Source organism: Melampsora larici-populina (genome assembly GCF_000204055.1).
Source record: "Melampsora larici-populina 98AG31 unplaced genomic scaffold MELLAscaffold_20, whole genome shotgun sequence".
NCBI lineage: Eukaryota > Fungi > Basidiomycota > Pucciniomycetes > Pucciniales > Melampsoraceae > Melampsora > Melampsora laricis-populina.
Genome location: NW_006768784.1, coordinates 57,778 through 80,255, shown reverse-complemented (window position 1 = coordinate 80,255; position 22,478 = coordinate 57,778). Strand labels below are relative to the sequence as shown.

At 40.3% G+C, this 22,478-nt stretch overlaps 10 protein-coding genes across 10 annotated transcripts; 7 read left to right on the top strand and 3 right to left on the bottom strand.

Moving 5' to 3' along the window:
* Positions 1–52: 52 nt before the first annotated feature.
* On the top strand, positions 53–226 carry MELLADRAFT_87283 (uncharacterized protein; the record flags this gene model as incomplete). Its single annotated transcript, XM_007410522.1, has 1 exon — positions 53–226. One exon carries the CDS (start codon positions 53–55, stop codon positions 224–226), a length of 174 nt encoding a protein of 57 aa, XP_007410584.1.
* Positions 227–1,206: 980 nt separating this feature from the next.
* On the top strand, positions 1,207–2,339 carry MELLADRAFT_77856 (uncharacterized protein; the record flags this gene model as incomplete). Its single annotated transcript, XM_007410523.1, has 2 exons — positions 1,207–1,836; positions 1,961–2,339. 2 exons carry the CDS (start codon positions 1,362–1,364, stop codon positions 2,050–2,052), a joined length of 567 nt encoding a protein of 188 aa, XP_007410585.1.
* Positions 2,340–3,200: 861 nt separating this feature from the next.
* Positions 3,201–4,458, top strand: MELLADRAFT_106798 (uncharacterized protein; the record flags this gene model as incomplete). The annotated part of the gene is made up of 4 exons (XM_007410524.1): positions 3,201–3,399; positions 3,492–3,551; positions 3,636–4,262; positions 4,367–4,458. 4 exons carry the CDS (start codon positions 3,201–3,203, stop codon positions 4,456–4,458), a joined length of 978 nt encoding a protein of 325 aa, XP_007410586.1.
* Positions 4,459–5,643: 1,185 nt separating this feature from the next.
* Positions 5,644–6,704, top strand: MELLADRAFT_63447 (uncharacterized protein; the record flags this gene model as incomplete). Its single annotated transcript, XM_007410525.1, has 2 exons — positions 5,644–5,818; positions 6,055–6,704. 2 exons carry the CDS (start codon positions 5,644–5,646, stop codon positions 6,702–6,704), a joined length of 825 nt encoding a protein of 274 aa, XP_007410587.1.
* Positions 6,705–8,370: 1,666 nt separating this feature from the next.
* Positions 8,371–9,644, top strand: MELLADRAFT_123447 (uncharacterized protein; the record flags this gene model as incomplete). Its single annotated transcript, XM_007410526.1, has 4 exons — positions 8,371–8,527; positions 8,628–8,687; positions 8,769–9,365; positions 9,466–9,644. The coding sequence occupies 4 exons, from the start codon at positions 8,371–8,373 to the stop codon at positions 9,642–9,644; spliced, it is 993 nt and encodes a 330-aa protein (XP_007410588.1).
* A 1,722-nt stretch (positions 9,645–11,366) lies between these two features.
* Positions 11,367–12,732, top strand: MELLADRAFT_106795 (uncharacterized protein; the record flags this gene model as incomplete). Its single annotated transcript, XM_007410527.1, has 4 exons — positions 11,367–11,535; positions 11,634–11,693; positions 11,784–12,434; positions 12,533–12,732. The coding sequence occupies 4 exons, from the start codon at positions 11,367–11,369 to the stop codon at positions 12,730–12,732; spliced, it is 1,080 nt and encodes a 359-aa protein (XP_007410589.1).
* A 76-nt stretch (positions 12,733–12,808) lies between these two features.
* MELLADRAFT_106794 (uncharacterized protein) lies at positions 12,809–13,233 on the bottom strand (the record flags this gene model as incomplete). Its single annotated transcript, XM_007410320.1, has 2 exons — positions 12,809–13,026; positions 13,131–13,233. The coding sequence occupies 2 exons, from the start codon at positions 13,231–13,233 to the stop codon at positions 12,809–12,811; spliced, it is 321 nt and encodes a 106-aa protein (XP_007410382.1).
* A 1,075-nt stretch (positions 13,234–14,308) lies between these two features.
* MELLADRAFT_87281 (uncharacterized protein) lies at positions 14,309–15,603 on the top strand (the record flags this gene model as incomplete). Its single annotated transcript, XM_007410528.1, has 4 exons — positions 14,309–14,462; positions 14,553–14,606; positions 14,693–15,331; positions 15,437–15,603. The coding sequence occupies 4 exons, from the start codon at positions 14,309–14,311 to the stop codon at positions 15,601–15,603; spliced, it is 1,014 nt and encodes a 337-aa protein (XP_007410590.1).
* A 409-nt stretch (positions 15,604–16,012) lies between these two features.
* On the bottom strand, positions 16,013–17,191 carry MELLADRAFT_63443 (uncharacterized protein; the record flags this gene model as incomplete). The annotated part of the gene is made up of 2 exons (XM_007410319.1): positions 16,013–17,035; positions 17,102–17,191. 2 exons carry the CDS (start codon positions 17,189–17,191, stop codon positions 16,013–16,015), a joined length of 1,113 nt encoding a protein of 370 aa, XP_007410381.1.
* An 835-nt stretch (positions 17,192–18,026) lies between these two features.
* Positions 18,027–21,367, bottom strand: MELLADRAFT_116559 (uncharacterized protein; the record flags this gene model as incomplete). The annotated part of the gene is made up of 3 exons (XM_007410318.1): positions 18,027–18,353; positions 18,426–20,772; positions 20,876–21,367. 3 exons carry the CDS (start codon positions 21,274–21,276, stop codon positions 18,264–18,266), a joined length of 2,838 nt encoding a protein of 945 aa, XP_007410380.1.
* Between the last annotated feature and the right edge of the window lie 1,111 nt (positions 21,368–22,478).

The following is a 22,478-nucleotide window of genomic DNA, read 5'->3' as shown; positions in this document are numbered from 1 at the left end:
GAGCAAGGGGCTTAGTCAAGCTCAAAGCACGCCATACCCATCTCTCTAGTTGATGTGGAACTTGAGACGTCACTTCAGCTCCGTATACCAAGCTGTGCAACCTCTGTCCTGTCGATTAGTCCCACCTGTGGCTCACACAACTATGAGACAGCAAGAAATCAATTTTGCCCTTACACTAGATCCTATCTTTGTATTGAAATCACGTCAGAATTCAACTATGATTTGAACGATGGCTACGTCCATGTTTGAAAAGTGACATGAATGTTTCTGAAATAAATAAGCAAAGGTGGTGATACTTGTGAGGAGTTCAAACTTCAGTTACCACTCTGCTTTCTTCAGTCTTACATAATTATCTTATTATAACATTGGCCATATCAGGACATTGGTACGACTTTAAACAGAGAGGTCGATATAAATCTCAGAGCTCAATTTGACTGCGACGTATCACAAGATGATAAGTGATATAATTTTTGAATTCGATCACTTTCTTGTAGTCATGCCACACGAGAATCAACCGGAATGATCATTGAGAAGGACAGATTTGGGGATTGTTTCTGCACTAAGTGGATGACTCCGGATTCAAGCGAGGAGAGATGACAACTTCGGAGTTCATCATCCGCTTCCTGATGTGATGTGAGGGATCCTGATTGATGCTTTCCGTGATCACCATCAAGATTATCGGCGATCTTTATTCCTTTGACAACCAAAAATTCGACATCCTGGCCAGCTTTCGAGGTTGATCATTGACTTGTTCAATTTCGCCATCGTTTCCTGAATGATTATGCTTGACTACCTTTTCATAGAGCATGGGTTATATCAGAGAAAGATAAATATAAGACTTTTATACTTGCTTTTAATTTGGAATTCCCACGTTCTTGATCAACTTGTGCTTGGAGAAGCAACTCTTTCTCCTCGAAGCTTCAAGTACGTAGAACAAGGTGAAACGGAGGGGAAGCTAGTGGATCAAATTGTGACTGGTAAGTATCTCTTTAGTGAAGTCTCGAGGCCAGGTCCAAAACGTGGGGAACCATACTGATCTTGTTCTTGTTTTTCACCTACCTCACTTATCAAAAGGACAAAGCTTTAGTGTCCTACGCCCTCCACGAAAGCTTGAAGGAAATGGAAAGCCGATTTCCATTATCTTTGAATGTTTCCAAGTAGGATTGTACTAATATCTATATATGTCGAATATATCAAACTTCACAGATCCAGGATTGAGTGCCCCTCTTCTTGATGTATCAAAAAGCTTGAAGAGAAGGCCCACTTTCAAAGATTTGATTCAAAATGAAGAATTAAAAAACGCTCAAATCGAAGAAGCAGAAAAGGAAACACTCGAGATAGAAAAACTCTATAAGCACCTTATGCATCCTCCGGATCATCTTTCACCCGAAACATATGAAGCTTTCACTCCGAAGAAAAGGGTCACTAAAAAACTAAAACCAAATCAAATTCATGAACTTGGACACAGCGAACTTATATACTATATATCGAATTTTAATAAAAAGGTTAAATTAAGCAAAGAGAGATGGAAAGAAGCAGAACGCTTAGAAAATGCAGCTGTAGACTCACTTTATCAAAAAGCTGCAATTTTTTTTACAAATCATATCAAGTCTGAAGATAGAGAACTGGCTTTAAAGAATAAATTGAAGCAATTGAGAGAATTCGTAAAACGCCGTGCACCACATAATATGGATGATAAGGAATTACATCAAACTATTTTGAGAAATCTTGTAATCGATCAAGGATGGACATTCAAGCAGGTAGAATACGCACATAGACAAACACAAGAATTGAAGCAAGAAGCATTTTGGTTAGCCAAAAAATATATTTCTAGTGGTAAGTGAATCTCAACTCCAAGTCTGAAAAATTAGTGAAAAGATCAAATCGATATCCGAGTGTTTATCTCGATCATCTGATCTGAACAGCGTTAAATTGATTTCTATCTCCAAAAACTCCGTAGGCATGGAACTCTTGGACAGAATTAAATTCTCGATGAGAAAATTCTTCAATTTCAAGTTCAGCTTCAAATGGCCATGGAAAAAGTCAGCTTGAGCTACTCGACGTGGACATATCTGGATCGAATCTTCAACGATTTTTTGAAAATCTCGGTCATCATTACAGGCTGTTGAAACTTGCATTGAAACTGAATACCCTTTTCCAAATGTATGTTACTGTACCTCCAAACCAAAAGGTCTACATTTCAACCAAAAGATGTTCTAAGTCATTACCACAGAATATCTTTATTTTTTCTTGCTAAAATAATTTATCATCACATCCACCATGGAAGAAATGTATATGATCTTGTAAATGACATAAATTTAAAGCATGTTGATTCATTCAATCTCAATCCCTTCTCATTCCTAGAGGAATTTATTTAATTTGAAAAATAAGACACCTTGGGCTCAAAACACTCATGACAGTTCCAATGTGCATATTCGATGGATAAGAGGCAAACACGCTTGCATGGGGGCTTAGTTATGCTTACAATCGCTGCCTTCTCTCATTGCTTACATGCGGTTCACTTTTATACCTCTTGATCCGCCTATGATTCTGGTCTCAGCTGAATCATATTGGCCTTTGGATCAAATTCCATATGAGGCCTTTTGTCTATATCTCTTTTTCCTTGAGACAACAAGGAATCGATTTGACCCTTACACTAGATCTTTGTTTTACAAGGATCACGTCACAATCCAAGGATGACTTATATGAATGCTATGTTCATGATTTAAAAAGGGCGTCAAAGTTTCTGAAATAAATCAGGAAAGCGTAAGTGATACTTGCGAGTTGCATGACGAGTTGACACTTCACTTAATAGGGGTTGGGCGAAAAAGCGACCAACCGGTTTTGAAACCCAATTCAGTCGCAGTTATCAGACAACCCCAGGACAACACGAGAGGAGAAGGACAATACAGTTTTTAATTTTAGTCGTTTCCTTGTTGTAGTCATCTCAAACGAGAATTTTTCGGAATGATCCGACAGAAGAAGGGTTGTTTCCCCACTCAGTGGATCACTTCGGGTTCATCTGAGGAGAAATGGCAACGTCGCAGTTCATCATATGATTCCTGATCGATTCTTTTCGTAATCACTATCATGCTTGTCGCAAGTATTTATTGCTTTCTCGACCATCTAACATCCCGGCCAACTTTCGAGGTTTAGAACCACATATAACCACTCAATTCATCACCGCAACATTTCACAAGATGAAGGTCGACTATTTTTCTATAGATCATGGGCCATATCAGAGGAGAATCTACAGGACGCTTTTATACTTACTTTTCATGTGGAATTTGCACCTGCTTAATCAACCTTTGCTTGAAGGGCTACCTCTCTTTAATCGAGGCTTAAGCGAGTTGGGAGAAGCTAGAGGGGAGATTGAGCTAGTGAGTCATGGTGTGACTGGTATGTTTCTCCTTTCAGATGATGAAGTCTCGAGGCTAGGTCTTGAGATATCGATCCTGATCTTGTTTTTCACCCGCCCCACTCATCAACAGATTCACCGAAACATAGCCCAACGGGCCCTTTACAGCCACTTGAAGGGATTGGACAGCAGAGTAAGTTGTTTTGTCCGTCGATCTCTATAAGTCTACTTCTACTGACATTTATATACACAAATATGTCACATTCCACGGTTGTAGAACTCAGCGATTCCTCTTTAGCTCCAGAAACAAGTCTAAAGGAAAAACCCACTTTGAGGGATTTGTTCAAAAAAGAAGATGAAGAAAAAGTTCAACAGGACCAAACAGAAAAGGAAACGACTTCAATAGACAGACTATATAACTACCTTACCAGTCGTCCAGATCATCTTCCAGCAAAAACCAATGAAGCTTTCACTCCAAGGGGAACGGTTACTAAAAAACTCGGAGCAAATCAAATTGAGAAACTCAAAAACAACGAACTCATAGATTATATATCACAATTCAATGGACAAGTTAAACTAAGTAGAGATAAATGGAAAGAAGCTGAAGATGTTGAAAAGTTCTCTGAAAGGTTGGTCTATCATGAAGCTGCAACTTTATTTTTAAAACGTGTCACAACTGAAGACAAACCAACGGCTCTGAAAAATAAATTGAAAGAAATGAGGGAATTTACAAAGAACCGTTTACCCTATAAGGCAAGTGAAAAAGAGTTAGATCAAAGGGTTTTAAGAAACTTTATCAAGGATCAAAAAGAATGGACATTTCAGGGTGTCGAAATAGCTCATCTTAATACAGAAAAATTGAGGGAAGACGCATTTTGGCAAGCCAAAAAGTATATCACTAGTGGTAAGTGAGGTTTAATTTCAGGATTTACAAATCAGATAAGAAATTATATGAAAATTCAGGTGTTTACTTCATCTATATAAAATTCATTTCAAAAAACTTTGTAGGTATGACACTGGTGGATAAGGTTAAGTTCACGATGAAGAAATTCCTCAATTTCAAGTTGAACTTCAAATGGCCTTGGAAAAAATCAACTTGACCTGATACCCATGAAGAGTGCTGGATCGACTCTTTGGACAGGTTTCAAAATCTTGATTGCAAGATAGATATCTGAATAACAAAATTACAATAAGTATCCCTTTCCAACTTTATCTCCGAACAAAAATCCTCATCAAAATGATCCTTGAATCATAATGAGGTTATCTTATTTTGTTCATCATTGGAAGTGATTTCCATAAAATTGTTTCAACAAACACCCTGCAGTTCTTCTCATCAAAATAATCTTTGATATCATTCTCCACAGACACAATGTATATGATCTTGTAAATTACACAAATTTAGCACTTCTTCCTTGATTTAAAAAAACAAGATATCCTGTAGGATCAACCTGAAGTCCAATAATCAGATCTGATTGGTACTAGCGGAGAATCTTGAGACACCTTTGCCATCAGTCATTAATGAAAATACAAGTAGATTTCCAGTTGCATTGATCTGCCACTTCTTTTGGTTTCCTCCCACAATTATGATATCTAGGCTTTTGCATGCTGACCTTTTGGGTATCATAGAGGCTTTCACTTGAGGAATTTCGGGTCACATCCCCAGGAACAAGGGCATCCATAGTATCCATAAACAGAAATCTTTGTAGCTTGAAAATGCCATAGACATATTCCTTGGATTCCTCTTTCACTGTGGTCAAAATACATAGACTCCTGGGATTTCAGCTTCTAAGCACCTCAGGGGCAGTTGGCAATGATATAGACAGTTTTCAACAACCCCTTGAGCCATACATATTCTATCAGAATCATTCTCCCACTTATGCATTTCAAGTGCCAGTATTCTTACATTTGGTCCTGAAGTGACTAAATATTCATGCATACTTTGATTGCTCCCATTTCAGTACACATACCCCCTTGAAACATCATACAATGTCACTGACCTGTCTTATCAGGGGAGATCTTTTATATCCTTCTTGAGAAATATTTGAAACTTGTTTTTGGGGTCCCTTGTAGAGTTTTCTGAAAGACCAGCTGAAACAGAATAAATGCCCAATCCCATTTTGGGGACATGTTAAGATTGATAACAACCAGATGGGGTTTCAGATCTTAACCAGCATTTATTATTTTGTCATTGAAAATTCCCACAACCTTTTCCCTTCAGGTTCAAAACTTCATCTTTAACTGGTCCATGCCCATCATCTACTCAAATCACAATATAATACTATTCCATGGATTGTGTACCATACCAGAGGTGTTTTATGCAACTTGCATACATACTACTGATATGGAATGCTGACACCCTTGGTCAACCTCTGAAAGGCAAAGAACAAATATTCCCTCAAGGCTTGCATGAGATGGAGGATTTCACAGAGCAGGTTGATCTGAGGAGTCAATTTGGGACTGGTAAGGTTCTCCTCTAGTGAATTCCCAAAGCCAGGTCAGGTAATTCTCAGAATCAATCTTGCTCTTCTGTCTCACCAGCCTTACTGCCAACAGATTTACAAAGACCAAATCCATCAAGCTCTCTGCAACCACTCCAAATGAATGGAAAGTGGCCCGATGTTCCTTGTCCATCAATGTCTCAAAGTTAGATTGTGCTGATGTTGATATATGCACATATATTTTGTGCAACTTTGCAGGCTTTGAATTTGGTGATTCATTTTGTGATTCAGAAAGAAGATTGAATGGAAAACCCACTTTGAGATTTTTATTCCAACAGGAAGATAGAGAAAACACCCAAAAAGAAAAATTACGAAAGGAAAATGAGGCAATGCAAAAACTTTACAATAAACTTATGAACCCTTCAGATCATTTCTCGCCAGCAACATATGATCTGCCAAGTCCGAGGAAGAAGGCCACTAGAAAACTGAAATGGAGTCAAATTGAGAAACTCAAGCCCAATGAGCTTATAGATTATATATCAAACTTCAATAAGCAAGTCAAATTGAGTAAATATGAATGGGAGAAGGCAGAAGATGCTGAAAGGTTTTCTGAGGAATCACTATATCAACCAGCTGTAACAAGATTTTTAAAAACAATCAGAAAGGGAGATAGACCAATTGCCTTGACAAATAAATTGAAACAGATAAGAGAATCAACAAAAAGTATTTCACCACCAACCATAGATGACACAATACTAGATCGATTGGTTTTAAGAAGATTTATAAAGGATCAGGGATTATCACTTGATGAAGTAGATAAAGCTCATCAGTATTCAAAATCACTACAACAAGATGCATTTGAATATGCAAACAAACATATCACCAGTGGTAAGCAATCAAGTATCTAAGTTTGAACAGTGGATAAGAAATGAAACTAAAATTTGGGTGTTTATTTTACTCACATATGTCACCTTCATTACCTTGATTGTGATTTGCAACCTTTGAAGGTATGAAACTCTTTGATAGGATTAAACTATCAATTAAAAAATTATTCAAGTTCAAGTTTAATTTCAAATGGCCATGGAAAAAGTTAGCTAAAGCTAATCTCAAAGATGTCAAAATATCCTGAATTTGATGCATGAATCACCTGGTGATATCTTTTTGCATATTTATGAACAACCTGAAATCTCTAGAAGCCCATCTAAGAATGGCCCACATGTTATTCATGGGATATCACAACATAATTCTTTGCTTTTCATCAGAAGGCATTTTCATAAGCTGTTTCTCTAAAACATATCTCAAGTCAAGCTTCCTTGATAATCTTTCATCACATCCACCCTTCAAAAAACTGTATTCAAGCTTCTTTTGCCATTCAAGCACTGCTCATGGTGATTGTCTCTTCAAAAGAAGACATTGATCAACCCAGAAGCATTCACTTATCAAAATGTCATAACCTTGTAAGAATTTCCATCCAGAGGTATAAATTGATTTCATCTGTGACAATATAACACATCTTTAAGGATAACAAAGACATACCAATGAAGATAAAAAAGTCATTGTTCCTTGATGACCTGCCATTTAATGACTCTAAGAATTTTAACTCATTCAAGTTTGAAAAACTTTATCAAACAGAATCAACTTCTCAAAGCAAAAAAAGAGAGACCATCAAAGCAATGATTTAAGAGAAGAATTACTGGACATCTTTGTATATTCTTAAGCCATAAAATTGTATTTCATGAGCTCTTAGTGACCAATGAGCAAGCCTTTACCTTGCCAAAACATTCAAATATACCAAGTACCTAGATCAAGATCTAAAAATTATTTTTAGCTATGACTTTACTCCGGCAGCCCGTTTAGAGCACTACTTATTCTTGCAGTCAAAGTTCCTCAAGTTTTGCTTGGCCAAATTGTAAAATCAATTGGTTCCGTTCACGAGGCATGAATATTTCTTTAGGAAATCCCTGATCAGACATTAACCGAATGATATTTAGTTGAGAAAGTTGAGGCGTTCATAACTCTGAAAGTTCAAAGGCATGAAGAGAATTCCAAGAAAATTCCACGTGGAGCGTAACGTTTCTTGTGCTTGAGGGGACTTGATTCAAGATTGGAGGTGCACCTGCGAGAGAAGCAGGACGTTGAAATTGTGAAAGAAGTCTTGATTTTTAGTCGGCAGTGCAACAGCTGAGGAGTAGCAACGGTTGCAAGGCCGTGAGTCAGACCCAAACTCCCTCTTGCTTGAAAGGTTTTTCCTCCGGGTCAGGTTTCAGGGTTTAAGTATTTTATGGGCGTGATTGATCAATCAGCACACCTGATAATTGATCCCTTCCTGATGTAGTCCGACGGAAATTTGAATGCACCGAATAGCCCTATCTTGTTTGAGCAAAGATAAGTTCACACATTTGACTTCCCTCTTCATACTCCCTGGTCACCGTTTCGTCGCATCTCCATTCTTTCTTTACTTCTTCAATCACCTCCGGTCAACCCCTCAGACCTGTTCATAAAATAAAAACTCTACGGCTTCCGTAACTAGACATCAATTACATCTGGATTCTCTATCACAATCTGTATCCAAGAATGAAAATTTTGATACTACTCAGTATATTTCTGAAGCTTCATTCGCACGTCTTTGCTCACCCTGCACTGAGTGAGGTAATCCATGGTGCAGTAGGCGCTGATGATCTCGGTCGAGGTGCAGGTGAAATTGGCGAGTTCGCTACTCATGGACGTCCTGGTGTGTATCTCTTCCGGTGAACTCCGGATCAAAAATATATATTCCTTCTGTTAAAGAAACTAACATTCTACTTGTTTGAACGTTCACCTTTCTTCACCAGCACTTCAGAGTAAAAATTTATTACGTCCTCTAACATCGGGCGCAGGAGATGGAAAGCAAAGTGACTGGCAATGCTCACTTTTATCTAAAATTAAATGGTACTGATATTGAAACTAGCATCGAACGCGTTCATCTTTTCTAGGTCCAGAGATCAGTGACTCACTCTTCGGTGGAAGAGCTCAACAAAGTTCAGCTTCAAAGGATTCATCGTTGGCTCACAATTCAGGACTCGTCACAGACAAGAACGCTGCGGATATCTTTATTCACAAGCCTCCACCGACTTATGTACCACCTACCTACATAGAAGTCAAAACTGGTAAAATACTTCCTAGTATACTCAAACCTGACCAAATTGGAAAGCTTAAACCTGAACAACTGGTAGAATATATATCAAATTTCAACACAGAAGTCAAAGCTAGTAGGGACACCTGGCGAGCAGCAGACCAAGCAGTCAAAAAGGCCGAAGATACCCTTTCCCATGATGCTCTAAAGGCTTTTGCAGAGAAAAATAAAGCGTCAAAGTCTCCTGAGACCGCCGATCAAGTTCTTCAACGAATCAAAAATGGACTAAGACAGCAACTTTCACTTGCGACAATTGACGAGGGTGTTGATACGCTTGCCTTGAAGCAATTTTCAAGAGTGCTGGGTGTCTCCACAGAACACTTGGATTCTTCCATCAAAACCGCTCGGGAGGCAAAAGCGAACGCTCTCAAGTTAGCTGAAATGCGTAAAACAAGTGGCAAGTAATTCTCACTTGATTCCGAGAATTCGAACAAAGCAGTAAGAGTCAGCTTGTATACTTATCATGCCTTTTGTGGGTGCGCTCTTTTCAAAAAAAGGTTATCCATTCATGGATAAGATGAAAGCAGCTATCCAAAAACTCTTAGCTAAAGTCAATTTCAGATTGCCATGGAAAAAGCCTGCTGAGCCTCCTGCGAAATGGAAGATACCTATGTCGCGAAAGCTTTCTACTCAATTTGGCCGGTATTTCGAGGAAGGTGAATTGAGAGGCACATAGCGACGTCAACAAATTTACATCGGCATGACGCGTATTGTAGCATACACATTATAGATGATGTTTCTTTCTAACATAATGAGTCATGACGCGTTGTATTATTTTCAATGGTTCCGTTCTCTGTGTTAGATTGAGGCTCTCGATTGCCTAGACCGGGAGGAGCCACTGTGGGACGGTTCACTGAGCGTCTTTCCAGCTCCACACGGACTCGGCCGATGTGCGTTTTCAACTTGCAGTGCTTTCTCTTGTCCATGAAGGTTCGACTGGTGCAAAGCTTGCACTTCCAGTGTCCCATTTTTGTTCCGGATGTAAATTGCACAAAGTCTAGGGACAAAATATAATACCCATTGATAATGGTCCAGATAGACGTGATTCAAAAAAAAACCTACATTCATCGGAACTGGCTTGAGCCGAAGTTACAAACCCCACAGACATTGTGCTCTGTGTTGGTGCGTGTTATACTCTTCAAGGGTGCAACAAAACCAAACCGTAGGTAAGATTTAAGGAACTGTTAAGGACTTAAGGAAAAGAAACCTCACGGACAAAAGCTTTGGAAAGACTTAGTGACTAAATGGATTGACTAGATATAAATATTGAATCAAAGGTAGATAGGCAATGTGAAGATAGGCACGAGGATTCCAAAGACGAGTAATTATAACTGGTAGGGCCTGGCTATTAAATTGCAACACAAAGAGCGACTCTATTTATAGTACAAATGAAGAGAGTCGATACGCTGAAAAATGAGAGAAAGTGTACTAAAGGCTACGAAGTAGGGTTCTACTTGCAAAAGATGGGGACCCTAAAAGTCCTTTAACCAACTGCCAGCTTTCTCGGCTCAGCCTCCTTGCTTGAGGCATTCGTCGAGATTCATCGCCAAAGCTTTTACGATGATCTCGAGGCTTGGTCATTCTTGACTTAGATGCCTTATGCAGTCTATTGGAGGCTATTCGCATCTCGAGGCTTATCTGATCTGGGTAAGTCTCGATTCCCCTTGCGTACTTCCTCTAGCCTGACTCAGTCACATATGTGCCTGTTGACTCGGTAGGCATTGTTCCTCCGACGGCCCGCGTGACCTAGCGTCAAGACTCGGGCGACTTAGACAGTAGACTTAGGTCTTAGGCGGCGGTTCAGTGAGCCTTTTCGCGAGATGTGCCATGTGGTCCGTGGACGAGTAGACGGTCAACTTCATCACTCACGTCCAATTCTTGTCGATTGTGTTCCTCTTCAAAGAGAATCTCCCTCTATAGCTACGAGCTTCTTCGATCCCAAGTAACATTGGACGTAATCCCCAGTCTACCCTGACATTTTCGGTTTATCGAGCTTTGAGGATAAGAACAAAAATATGTCGCAGCGAAGATATACAAAGCTGAACAGAACGAAAGAAACACACGAAGCCACTCATGCCTCGGTCATCGTTGACGATGTTTCAAAATGATCAAGGACTTCGATAATTTTGGAACTCGCCTGAATCTAACGTGTTCGACGGACTCAGGTAGATCGGCATTTTCCACTCGGTCTTGTCGTGCATCATATTTCACATTTCTTGCGCACGCTGTCTCTCTCTCTCCATTGTATCGATACCTTTACATCTCCGGAATCCTCGCTCATAACTCGGTAAATAAATAAAATCGATATCTCAAATTGACTAAAAATCAGTTCTAGAAGCATTTTTCAGCATTTTTCACTGCACACAGATCTGGATTGTATCACGATCGGCATCCACAAATGCAGCTGTTAAAACTGTTGATACTGTTATTCCTGTCTTTGAAGTTCAACTCTCATGTCTTTGGTTACCCTCTCATGACAGTGGGCAGCGAGATAACCCATGCTTCTCTGGGTGGTCTGGGCCGAGGCGCAGACGAAATTACCGATGCTGCAACCTTTGTAAAGCCTGGTATGTATTGGTGTCTTTCGATGATCATCCAATGTGCGATATCTATCGCTTCTGAGGGAGAAACTGACAGAGTTTTGACCCGTCTCTTTTATCGACAGGACTGCAGGGCGATCATGCCCTGAGTTCTTCAGCTTTGAGTACAGGGACTGGAAAGCAAAGTAACTGAGACCGTTCACTTCGATTTAAATCCACATTGCAATAACATTGGAGTGGAACTAACAATCATCAAACTTTTGCATCTTCTGCAGTTCCAGAAGTTACTGACTCACTTTTCGATGGAAGGCAAGGTCAAACGTCAAGGGACGCATCATTTTTTGAAAATCCGACGCCTGTCACAGACAAGCCTACCGCGGATATCTTTTTTCGCAAACCCACACTTCCTTATAAACCCCCCACTTACAAGCAAGCAGTCAGCGGTCAAGTACTTCATAGTAGACTTAAACCTGAGCAAATTGACAAACTTCAACCCGAAGAACTTGTAGAATACTTATCAAATTTCAACCCAGAAGTCAAAGCTAGTAGAGAGGTTTGGCGGAACGCAGACCAAGAAGTCAAAGACGCTGAACTTGAACTTTCTAATGCTGCTTGGACCGAATTCCAAGTGAGACATCCTGTTCCCGGAAAAAATCTTGACGACCTATTGAAAGAAGCAAGAGAGGCAGAAGCCACTGGCATAGTGAAGATTCCGGAGAATGCAAAGGCGGATATCGAAAGTCACAGAGCTGAAATGAGACGAATCGCACCGAGCTCTGCAAAGGATGAGACTCTTGACAAGGTTTTCGTCAGAAGACTTGCAGAATATTACGGAATATCAACAAGAAAAGTAGACATTGCCATCCAGGATGCGAAAGAAGCGAAAGATGATGCTATCATGTTAGCTGAAATGCGTAAAACAAGTGGTGAGTAATTCGCTCCGAGTCTTTAAAATCTCACCAAAGGAATGAATGTTGAATTCATATTTCTATCACGTTCTTCGTGCTGCTCTTCCAAATACCAGGCTATCCACTCATGGACAGGATGAAAATATATTCTCAAAAACTCGCAGCCTCTATCCAAAAATTCACCGCCAAATTCAGCTTCAAATGGCCATGGCGAAGGTCTGCTGCTCCCAATACTCAGAATCAGCCTTTTCGTTTGAGTCAGGACCAGCGAGCAGCTTTACGGCAAGGGCTTCGTCGTAACAGAAATTCGCAGTAGATCTGGTTAGTTCTTTCATCCAGAATCAAGCGTGGCAAGACTCTGTGCTACAAAACAGTTACATATATATATAATCTTAAGGGAATGGACTTTTATCAATGGTCATTTTTTCACCAAAATTAGCAGGTCTACTATGAATATCTTTCCAATTTGTTCCTTGACACTTGAACATTGTATCTTGAATTGTATCACTGGTTTTCGTCCTATGGTAATCAGACACGTTTCCAAAATATGATACCAAAACAATCCTGACCCTTGAAGTTGAATGAGGACAAGCATGATTAAGAGGTGATGCTGCATAGTTATGAATACAAGTCATTGTGGATGGAAGACACAAAAAGGACATCCATTCATTACATTCTTGATTAAGATAGTAAAAAACTGACACTGCCACGAACCAATCAATATTTCATTGATGCCCTCATAAACTCTGTCCCAAGCGACTTTCCTTTTCTGTCCATCTTCTCCAGCCATACTAGCTCTGATGTTACCCAGATTCATTCATAATGTAGCTACATGATGTCTTTTGATCACCTGCTCTCTGAAGCCGAAAGCATCATCTGATTCTTAGATTCTGGACCAGCATCATACATAGATGCGAGTGTTACAGAAGACACGCTGGCCTTTTCAGGAGGCGTGTACCACTGGGTTTCTACGCAAGTTTTTGACTTTTATATCTATAATGGACCACAAATCTGGCAATTCATCTGGCTCTTTTGTTTCGCATTGTGCGCATGAGGCATCCAGAACTGTTCAGGTCGCCTCGAGTAGAAAAAACATGAAAAGTCTGTGAAAGATTTCTCAGTTATTGCGATAAATCAGCTCCAATTCTAGCCTTGGGGTTGGTGGCTGAGGCGATCACCAACCACTTAACAGCAAGCTGATTGAGCTCTGATCAGTATCACCGATGCGGAAATGAATAGAACAACGTAGTGAAAGGCCTGAAAGATAAGGAAAGACCAGACGGTGCTAGAGTCTTGTCCAGCTTGACTTTTGTTTTGTTGGAGAGGGAATGACGTGATGCGAAATGAGGGATGTAGACTCATAATCTGCACGGTCGGTACAAATCAAAAGGTAAACGAAAATTGAAGCCGTTCACAGTCAAAAGCGTGCCCACTGAATTAAAGCGAATTATACGCATTCCTATCAGGAGTGACGACGGTTGACAGGACGGCGGCGACTTCCACCTGGGCTTAACAGTCACTTGGAAGGTTTTCTCGCGTATCAAGTTTGAGGATTTGATTATGTTTTCATCTGTGACTCATTCTAGTGCTCCTGATCTTTGATACTTCCTGAAGTATTCCGAAGAAAGTAGGACCCATGAAATTAATTAAATCAATAGTAACTTGTTTGAGAAAACAAAGTAGATCATCATTGTAGCTATATCTTTTGCGTACCCCCCTGATCAGCATCCTCGCCATTTCATCCCATCTTCATTCCTTCGTTACGCGGTGACCCCAAGTCCGACCCTCACCCCATAAGTTGTTCATAAATCGAAATCAATCTTTTTTAGCCGCATTCTATAGCTTCTTCCACTGGACACCAATTTCAACTCTATCGCCATTGGCATCCAAAGATGCAAATATCAATACTATTATGCATGTTTCTAATGTTAAAGTCTCGCGTCCTTGGCTACCCTGCACTCGGTGAGATAGTCCGTGGTTCTGAGAATGCGAAAGATCTGCAAGCTGCAGGTGAAATCAGTAACATAGCCACTCATGGACGACCTGGTTTGTATACCTCTTGAATTCCAAAGTTATCTGTGTTTTCTGAGAAATTGTTTTGACAAAATTTGTTCGCACGCGCGTTTTCATTGATAGGACTCCAGAGTGAAAATGCATTTCATCCCATAACATCAACCGCACCAGATGGCAGTAAGTGGCACTATTCACTAGTTCCTAAATCGACATTTGTACTGATATTGAAACTAACATACATCAATCACGTTGATCGTTTGTAGCTCGAGAGCTTGGCTCACTCTTTGGAGGAAGACCTGCACAAGGTTCAACTTCAAAGGATGCCTCAATTGTTCACAATTCAGGATTTGTCACAGACAAGAATCCAACGGATATCTTTGCTCACAAGCCTTCACCCCCTTATGTGCCACCTACTCACAAAGATCCCATCACTGGTGAATCACTTCAGACTATACTCAATCCTGATGCAATCGAGAAATTGGAACCTGAAGCACTATTAGAATACATATCAAATTTCAACCCAGACGTCAAAGCTGCTAGAGACGCCCTGCGAGCAGCAGACCTACAAGTTGAAAAGGCCGAAAACGAACTTTTCAAAGATGCTATAAGTCAATATAAACGGAATACTGAACCGCGAAGCAAAGCAACCCTCGCACAACTCTTCAAGGAATACGATGAGGCCAAGATTCCAGCCAGTGCTAAAAAAATCATCGAACAAATCAAACGTGATTTCAAACCAGTCGTTCCTGCTGGTACAACTGACGAGCAACTTACCAAATTAGCTATGAAGCAATTTGCAAAAGATCAACATGTCTCATTCAGAAACTTGAAGCTTGACACTGAAACCGCGGAGGAAGCACGGCATAGAGCCCTAGAGTTAGCTCGTTTGCGTAAACAAAGTGGTGAGTAATTCTCTCTTGATTTTAGAAATTCCAATCATAAACGAATCTAGGTCACGCTCATATCTATTTATCACTATTTTTGTGCTTTTCTCAAAAACATTCAAGGTTATCCAACGGCCAAGATCGAATCATCTATCAAAGATTTCTTACCCAAAGTTGACTATCAATTACCGTGGAAACAGCCTGCTCTTCCTAATCCTCGTGCGGGAAAGTCGCCATCTTTGACCCGACGAATTCATTACTTCTTCGCTCGCTTTCACCCTTCAATATGATTTTTTTCAGGACTGGTTCTCCTTTCCTTCAACAAAGTTGAACAAGTTGTATTTTCAACACAATGGACTTCTGATTATAGGCTTCTAGGGAAAGTAGCTAGTCTACATCACATACTTGTTGTTCAATTAGTTTCTTAACACTCGAACATTGTATCACATTCTTTCATCATTTGCTTACTAAGAACTTACACTTTCGTCAGAGACTCAACTTTTATGTTTGAATACAGACAAGCATAATTGAGCCCGCCACCCCACTTTCCTAGATGAAATCATGAGCCAGTCAGGACTATGCAGTGAACTCTCTTTTTTATTGTTAGACCAAAGTATGCCAAAAGCAAATACATATCTGTCAGTTCCGACAACCATAATAAAAGTGAACAAATGAATATTAAATGTATACTAATACAATTCATCTACTCTTCACCTTCCAACCAAACCAAACCACATATTTTGGGTGTGAAAGATCAAGTTTCAAATCTGAACGTAACCCATCGAGATCCACTCTAAAAATCTTCCAAAAAGGCAACTTGATCCAACTTTCAACAAATAATCTCATCACTTCCTCTGATCTTAATTGTGAAACGATTAACACTAATGTAGCCGATCTACCGTCTGATGATTGAGGTTTAGCAATATGATCTAAAGTATGAAGAAAAGGTAAGATGAGAGATTCATTATATAAACAATCTATAGCAAGGATCAGATCGTAACTTGATTGAATTTCATCTAAATCGGGTTTCAAATTAATCTTCATCCAATCTTTTTCAATCTCTAACCAATCTATTTCTTCAACTTGATATTGACTAGGATGTTGAAACTCATTGACGTGTGTTAACTTATTTAAAGTCAAGTTTCGTGAGATTGTAGATAATAAGCTTGATTGATCAGATACCGTCCAACTAGACTGAGAATCACTTGGAAACATCTTGTTACACAGAACCGCCAAAGCACCAGTACCTGAACCCAATTCGAGAATCCGTAGTGATGAGACCAATAAGTTCATGTTGAGTAAGGAGTCACAAAGTTCGTCGATTCCTCTATTTGCTGGATATAACAAATCGTACCACAAAAGTTCAGCAAAGTCAACACTAGCTCGCCAAACCACCGATCCTGTATCTCCTTTTCTATGATTGATAGCATAGATATCTTGATGAAGCTGAGCAGTAATAGTCCTAGTCGCTAAAACCCGTTGTTTCGGTTTAGATTTGTAAGATCTTCCTCTCTTCTTACTTGAAAAGTTCTCAAGAGTGACTTCAGACCCATTTTGAGAATTAACCCCCTTTGGTTGATGGATTTCGAGTTCTATTTCAAGTACTGATGATGAAGAATCAAGAAAACCAAGACCATTGCCTGATTTTTGACCGACCGAAGTGATTGGTGCCCCTGAAGAGGTCTCAGTTGATCCAGCGAGCCTAGAGTAGATATCGAAGATCTAACAATGATTTCAATATACTGTGTAGCTTTAAAGAATATCATCTATGAGTCAGGGAGTACATACCTCTTCATCTGAGTCCTTGACTTCTATCCACAACCGGCGATCCAATGTCAAGATTGGAGGTACGTCTCCTGCTTCTTGTGGTTCACTCATGATAAGATTGCGTCGAGGTTGTTGAATATCTCGCTTGCTTCCTTCACACCCATTTTAATGTGATGTTGATTGTGCATAAAGCCGGCTCGTACCTCGGTCATCGCTTGCTATGTTCAAACTCTGAGACCTTCAACTTCTGAATCAGACTGTGACTCGTGGCAACAGTCCTGAATTTCGGGTTCTTTCATAGCCGTCGCAGCGGGGCGGGTGCGGCGATGAAATTCAATGATTATAACTCGGTATGGTTCATCACTGTTGCCCCATGCTTTCAGCAACTCCCTTTCTCCCCCGTGACTCCGGTTGACGCTAGGATAGGGGGTTGGGGAGGGGGATCAAATGCCTGCCCAGCGCTGTTGCGAAACCACAAGAAGCTAGAGTCTAAATGACTCCATACTTACACTGAATTCCGAGAGGGCGTGATTGCACAAAGGTGTTTATGGAGGGTCACCGCTTTCCTTCGGGTGGGCTAAATGCCTAAAGGTGATTATGAACAAAGGATTGAAAAAGTAAAAGATGAGGAAATCTCTCTTCAAGTATCCAATTCCAAAAGGAAGGATAAATTATAAAATTAAAATCCACACTCAAAAAAAAAAAAAAAACACAGGGTGAATCATCCGACGTCCAACATGTCAACGAAAACTCTTGCTCCGACTAGATGGCTTAAGATCCAAGGTGTACTAGTCTTTTCCTTTATAACTTGTTCAGATAGTGTTGTATGCAATAAATGCCAAAAGCACTTAAAAAAAAAAAAAAAAAAAAAAAAAGAATGAGGTCCTATTCTCTTCATAGGTTCCATAAAAGCCAACTATACACATAACCACCTATACACATTTATCAATCTTGTAAAACGGAAGAGAAAGGCCTCAATGTTTTTCTTAAAAAACCTGTCATCAAAAATAATCTAAACAAAATCAATGAAAACACTTTATTCTTTGATCATCATCTCAATTCATTTAAAACATTCTATAAAATCAAAATCAAAAACAAAAAAAGTGTAGAACAATGCAAAAGAAAAACACATCAAGTTTGCTGTGCAACACAAATCATTCTGAAAAAGGAAATCTAAGAACTTTTATCCTTGCATTGCTATCCATGCTTCATTAAGTACAGCAAACACAGCTTTACCAATCATCTGTTCTTCCACAGTTGCATCTTTGGGAATCTATGTATCAAGCAAAAAAAGATAGAATTTCAATTAAAAAGAATTGAACATCATTAAGTCAATCTTACATACCTTATCAGGATGAACTTTTGAAATCGCTCTAACATATTTAACTTTAACTTGTGATTCAGTCAATAATTCTCCCATACCAATCTTTTTCCAGTTCAATGAAGACCATAAAACTTGATCTAAGCTAGCTAATAAAGCTCTTAAATTGGTTTCTTTACCTGATTTCCAATTTTCAATTTTTGCATCTACAAGATCTTTTGATTGAAACATTTGATTTGATTCAGATTCTGCTTGTTCATTTGCTTCTCTTAATTTTTGAAGTGCTGTAAATGTATTTGGATTATTTACTACAACCGGTCGGGTGCGTGTTATCGGTTTTTGTGCTGTGATTGGTCTTGAAGTTTGGGACGAACGAACTCCAACATTCTGAGCACCACTTTGATTCGCTTTCATACATCGAGCCAATCCTTCTGCAACCATCTTCATTCCACCTGCACCTTTCGTCACCGATCCCCCCAAATTCCTACAAAATTCCCAATCTACCTTGGCTTCTTCCCACTTCTCAAAATCTTCTTTAATCTTGGCTCTTTTACTTAGCGCTTTACCCAATTGTTCATTGATATCCATCGATCCTTTCAATTCATTAGGAATTCGATTCAAGTTCGATTCCATTCGTTTCATCAGATACTCTGACGATTTCTTCATCTCACTATCTTCACATAATAGAATCTCAATCACTCGATTCGCATCTTCTCTTGCACCTTTCCCATCTCCATTCTTCAGTCTGGCAGCTGCTCGATTGTTCAAGACAGGTAAACACCCAAGATAAGCATCTTTGCCTGCTTCACCCATCACAGCTCCTTGCAATGTTTCCAGCGCTTTTGTATAAGATGATTCGGCATTGGAATATTGTCCTTGTTTGAACCATTCATTGCCTTTATTACGATGTGTAAGGGAAGTCGTGATCTGACTTTGATCAAGGTTGATGATCGGAATTGATGGAAAGTTGTAGGTGGGTGTTAGTTTGTGATTGTTGGATACTTGTACTGATGGTAAGCTAGGTTGAAGGTCTGAAGCTAGAGATGCGAAGCTATCAGGCGTGTTACGAAGATCCGGCGATGAGAACGTCCGTTCGGCAGTGGGTTTCTTAACATTACGCTCTGCTACCTTGCGCCGAGCTGATGACACATATGGCTGCCTGGATTGTGAAGGCCTTTGTTCACCGGGAGATGGTTGTCTAGAGGTGGGTACGCTTCGATTTGTATTAGAGTACGATGGTCCCAAGTCATCAGAAAAAGCATTACTACGAGATACATCAGATGTATTATGCTCTTGCTCAGAAAGTTGTTGATCATCTTTCATCCACTTCGGCTTTATCATCCCACCATCCATTGTTTGGGAAGAACCAGATGACGATGCAGTCTGATCTTCAATCACTTTCGTTATTGATGCTTTACTCTGCTTCCAGAATGATGCCGCTTTACCAAAGGCTGTTGAGCCGTAGGCAGAAGCTTGAGCCAATAGATCGGCCGCTTGGTCTTGAATCTCTTTAGCATTGACGAGTGATGATGGACTCTCGTTCGGCCTGGTCTCTTCCTTTCGACGAGACTGAGGTGGTCTGGACGATGGAGATGATCGCTCGTGGTTGGCGATCTCTGATCGCGATCGTTGAGAAGTACCCCCAACTGCTGTCTCGCCTTGAGATGCCAAGAGCTTCTCAACAGCAGCGGATACATCCCATTCGCCAGTTTCAGCATGGAAGGTTTGATTTAACGATTGTCGAGCTTGAGGAATCGTGAATCCCATCTCAACCACTTGACCCAAGATATGTGGCGGTGGTGAATTTGACCTGGTACGCTGCGAAGGTCCTTTTGTTTGCTGCTTGTGACCTAATAATTGAGCCGCATCCCTTTTGATCCTTTCTGGATCGATCGCAACAACAGGGGCCCCCAGCAGGCCTAGTATATCATCGCCTCCACTCTCAAGAGAGATCTGACCGTGTCGTTCTTGATCGCTTTCCAGAGGTCCAAACTCATCACCCAGCAAGGAGATTGAAGAATTGTGGGTAGTCGGACCAGGCCTCAGAGAGGAGGTTGATGATGATAAATCGGTCTCGACGATATCACCAGGTGTGAGATGATTTGAGTTAGGCTGATCAAAATCGATGTCCCAGCTATTTTTGCGTGACTTAGAAGAACTTGAAAGAGGGAGACTTGCACCAGTCAAATTTGTAGGGACCGGAGAAGGTACCCGCGAAGCCCTTCCACTGGTACTTTCCAAGAAGTCAAAGTCCCATGTATCCGCAGATAACCCAGAATGTGGTTGAGTTGACGGGGGCGTTTGTACTTGTAACAAGCTAGAGTTCGAGGGTGCATTAGTCTGTCGAGAGGATGACGGAACGGCAAAGGATCTAGTTGAGAATGGAAGAAAAAAAGCACGATAAGATTTTCATCAGACTTGAGCTATTGGGATGTCTCACGAAAGCGATTTTCGATCTTGTAGTATGAACGCACGCTCCCATTATTGGACTCGGATCCAAAGACTTTGGTACATAGCTCGAAGGGACTTCCAACGGTTTCTGTTTCTGTTTTTCCAATTCGGCCGCCTTTAGTCTTTCAGAGATAGTCATACTTGACGCGCTATTACCAGTTCTCTGACTCGCATTATCGTTGGCCCCAAAAAGTGAACTGAAGGCATCACTAGTAGGGGGTGCACCGGCCGATCGTGATTCATGGATAGGATTGGGTTTGGTACCGTACGAACTATTGGTCCGTCCTGGTGTGATGATAGAGGGACGAGCAATGGTGGCGGAAAGATAATCAAATGAAGAACTACCATTCCTCGGAGTTGATTGAGGTTTTGAAGTTAAGTTTGAATTGCTTGTGGCGAAGGTAAGGTCGACTAGATCATCCATTTGATTGGGAAAGTGATTGAGGATTGACAAGATTCGTAAAAGTAAGTGTTGAGAATGAAGAGTGCTTGTATTGTGAATGTGAATGTCATCGATGTCCTTTTACACATACACACATGAGTGGTGATATCTCTCTGTCATACATACCGACATAAAATTGAGTGTTTAAACTCAAGTGATACATAAAATTATTAAATTTTCATCATTCTCACCTCCTCTTCACAACCTGGATGCTTTCACACTTCATTTTGTATCTCAATGTCTTTGGTAACCAACCCATCATGATCCATAACAACTTCATGGAAAAATAAACACAACACAGCTCTTTTCAGTTTTGATGAAAGTGCACTACACCTGTGGCCAAACTTTTGACTTAAAATGAAGAGTCTTATTATATCAACCTTGTTCTTTCTTTGTTTCTGTGTGATAGTACTTCAACAACCTTGTAGTTTTCATGAGACATCTAAGGACTGTAGAATGGGACTTAATCACAGTGATAGTTTTCATCAATGATGTTCATTGGATGATCCCTTGCAAGCATCAACTTTGGCAGTGGCCCAGCCATGGATTTTTGGCAAACATCATCATTGAATTTGATCTATGCCAATTTGAATGATCACCATCCTCTTCTTTCATCTTTTTACTAGGACCTCTTGCACCCTTTGCGCCAATGAAGGGTGAGTGACCCACCTGGGCATGTACAGGTGTGATGTTCTAAGAATCTTGCTCCGACATGAGCTTCATTGTAGTCAGTGATCTCCATGAAATAAATGGATGAGCACTACCTGGGGCCAGGGATGACATTTCCAGAATTCTCCAAAAAAAACAACATAAGAGTTTTCCTGGAGAGGAAAACATAAAAGTTGTCAAAGTCCCATGCTTGCGCCTACTCGTGAGGCGTTGAGCAAGGGACTTATGCTAACCTAACTAAGTCCCTCTTGGACAAACGAGTAGTCGAGAGAGGGACTTATAGCTTATCCACAAAATTTGGCGTGTGAGCCTGTGGAACTTTGGCTGGAGCATTTTTCAAACTAACACACTGCATTATCTTGCTTACAAAAATCCCCAGGAGCCAAGAAATGAATTATTCTGTGAATCATTCTACATACACGGGTCTTTTTAGATAGAGACTTACCCCCAGGAAGGTCATCAAAACATTGCTTGAAAAACTCCTCTTTCCTGTAAACTTCAAGTGTGGTTGAGAG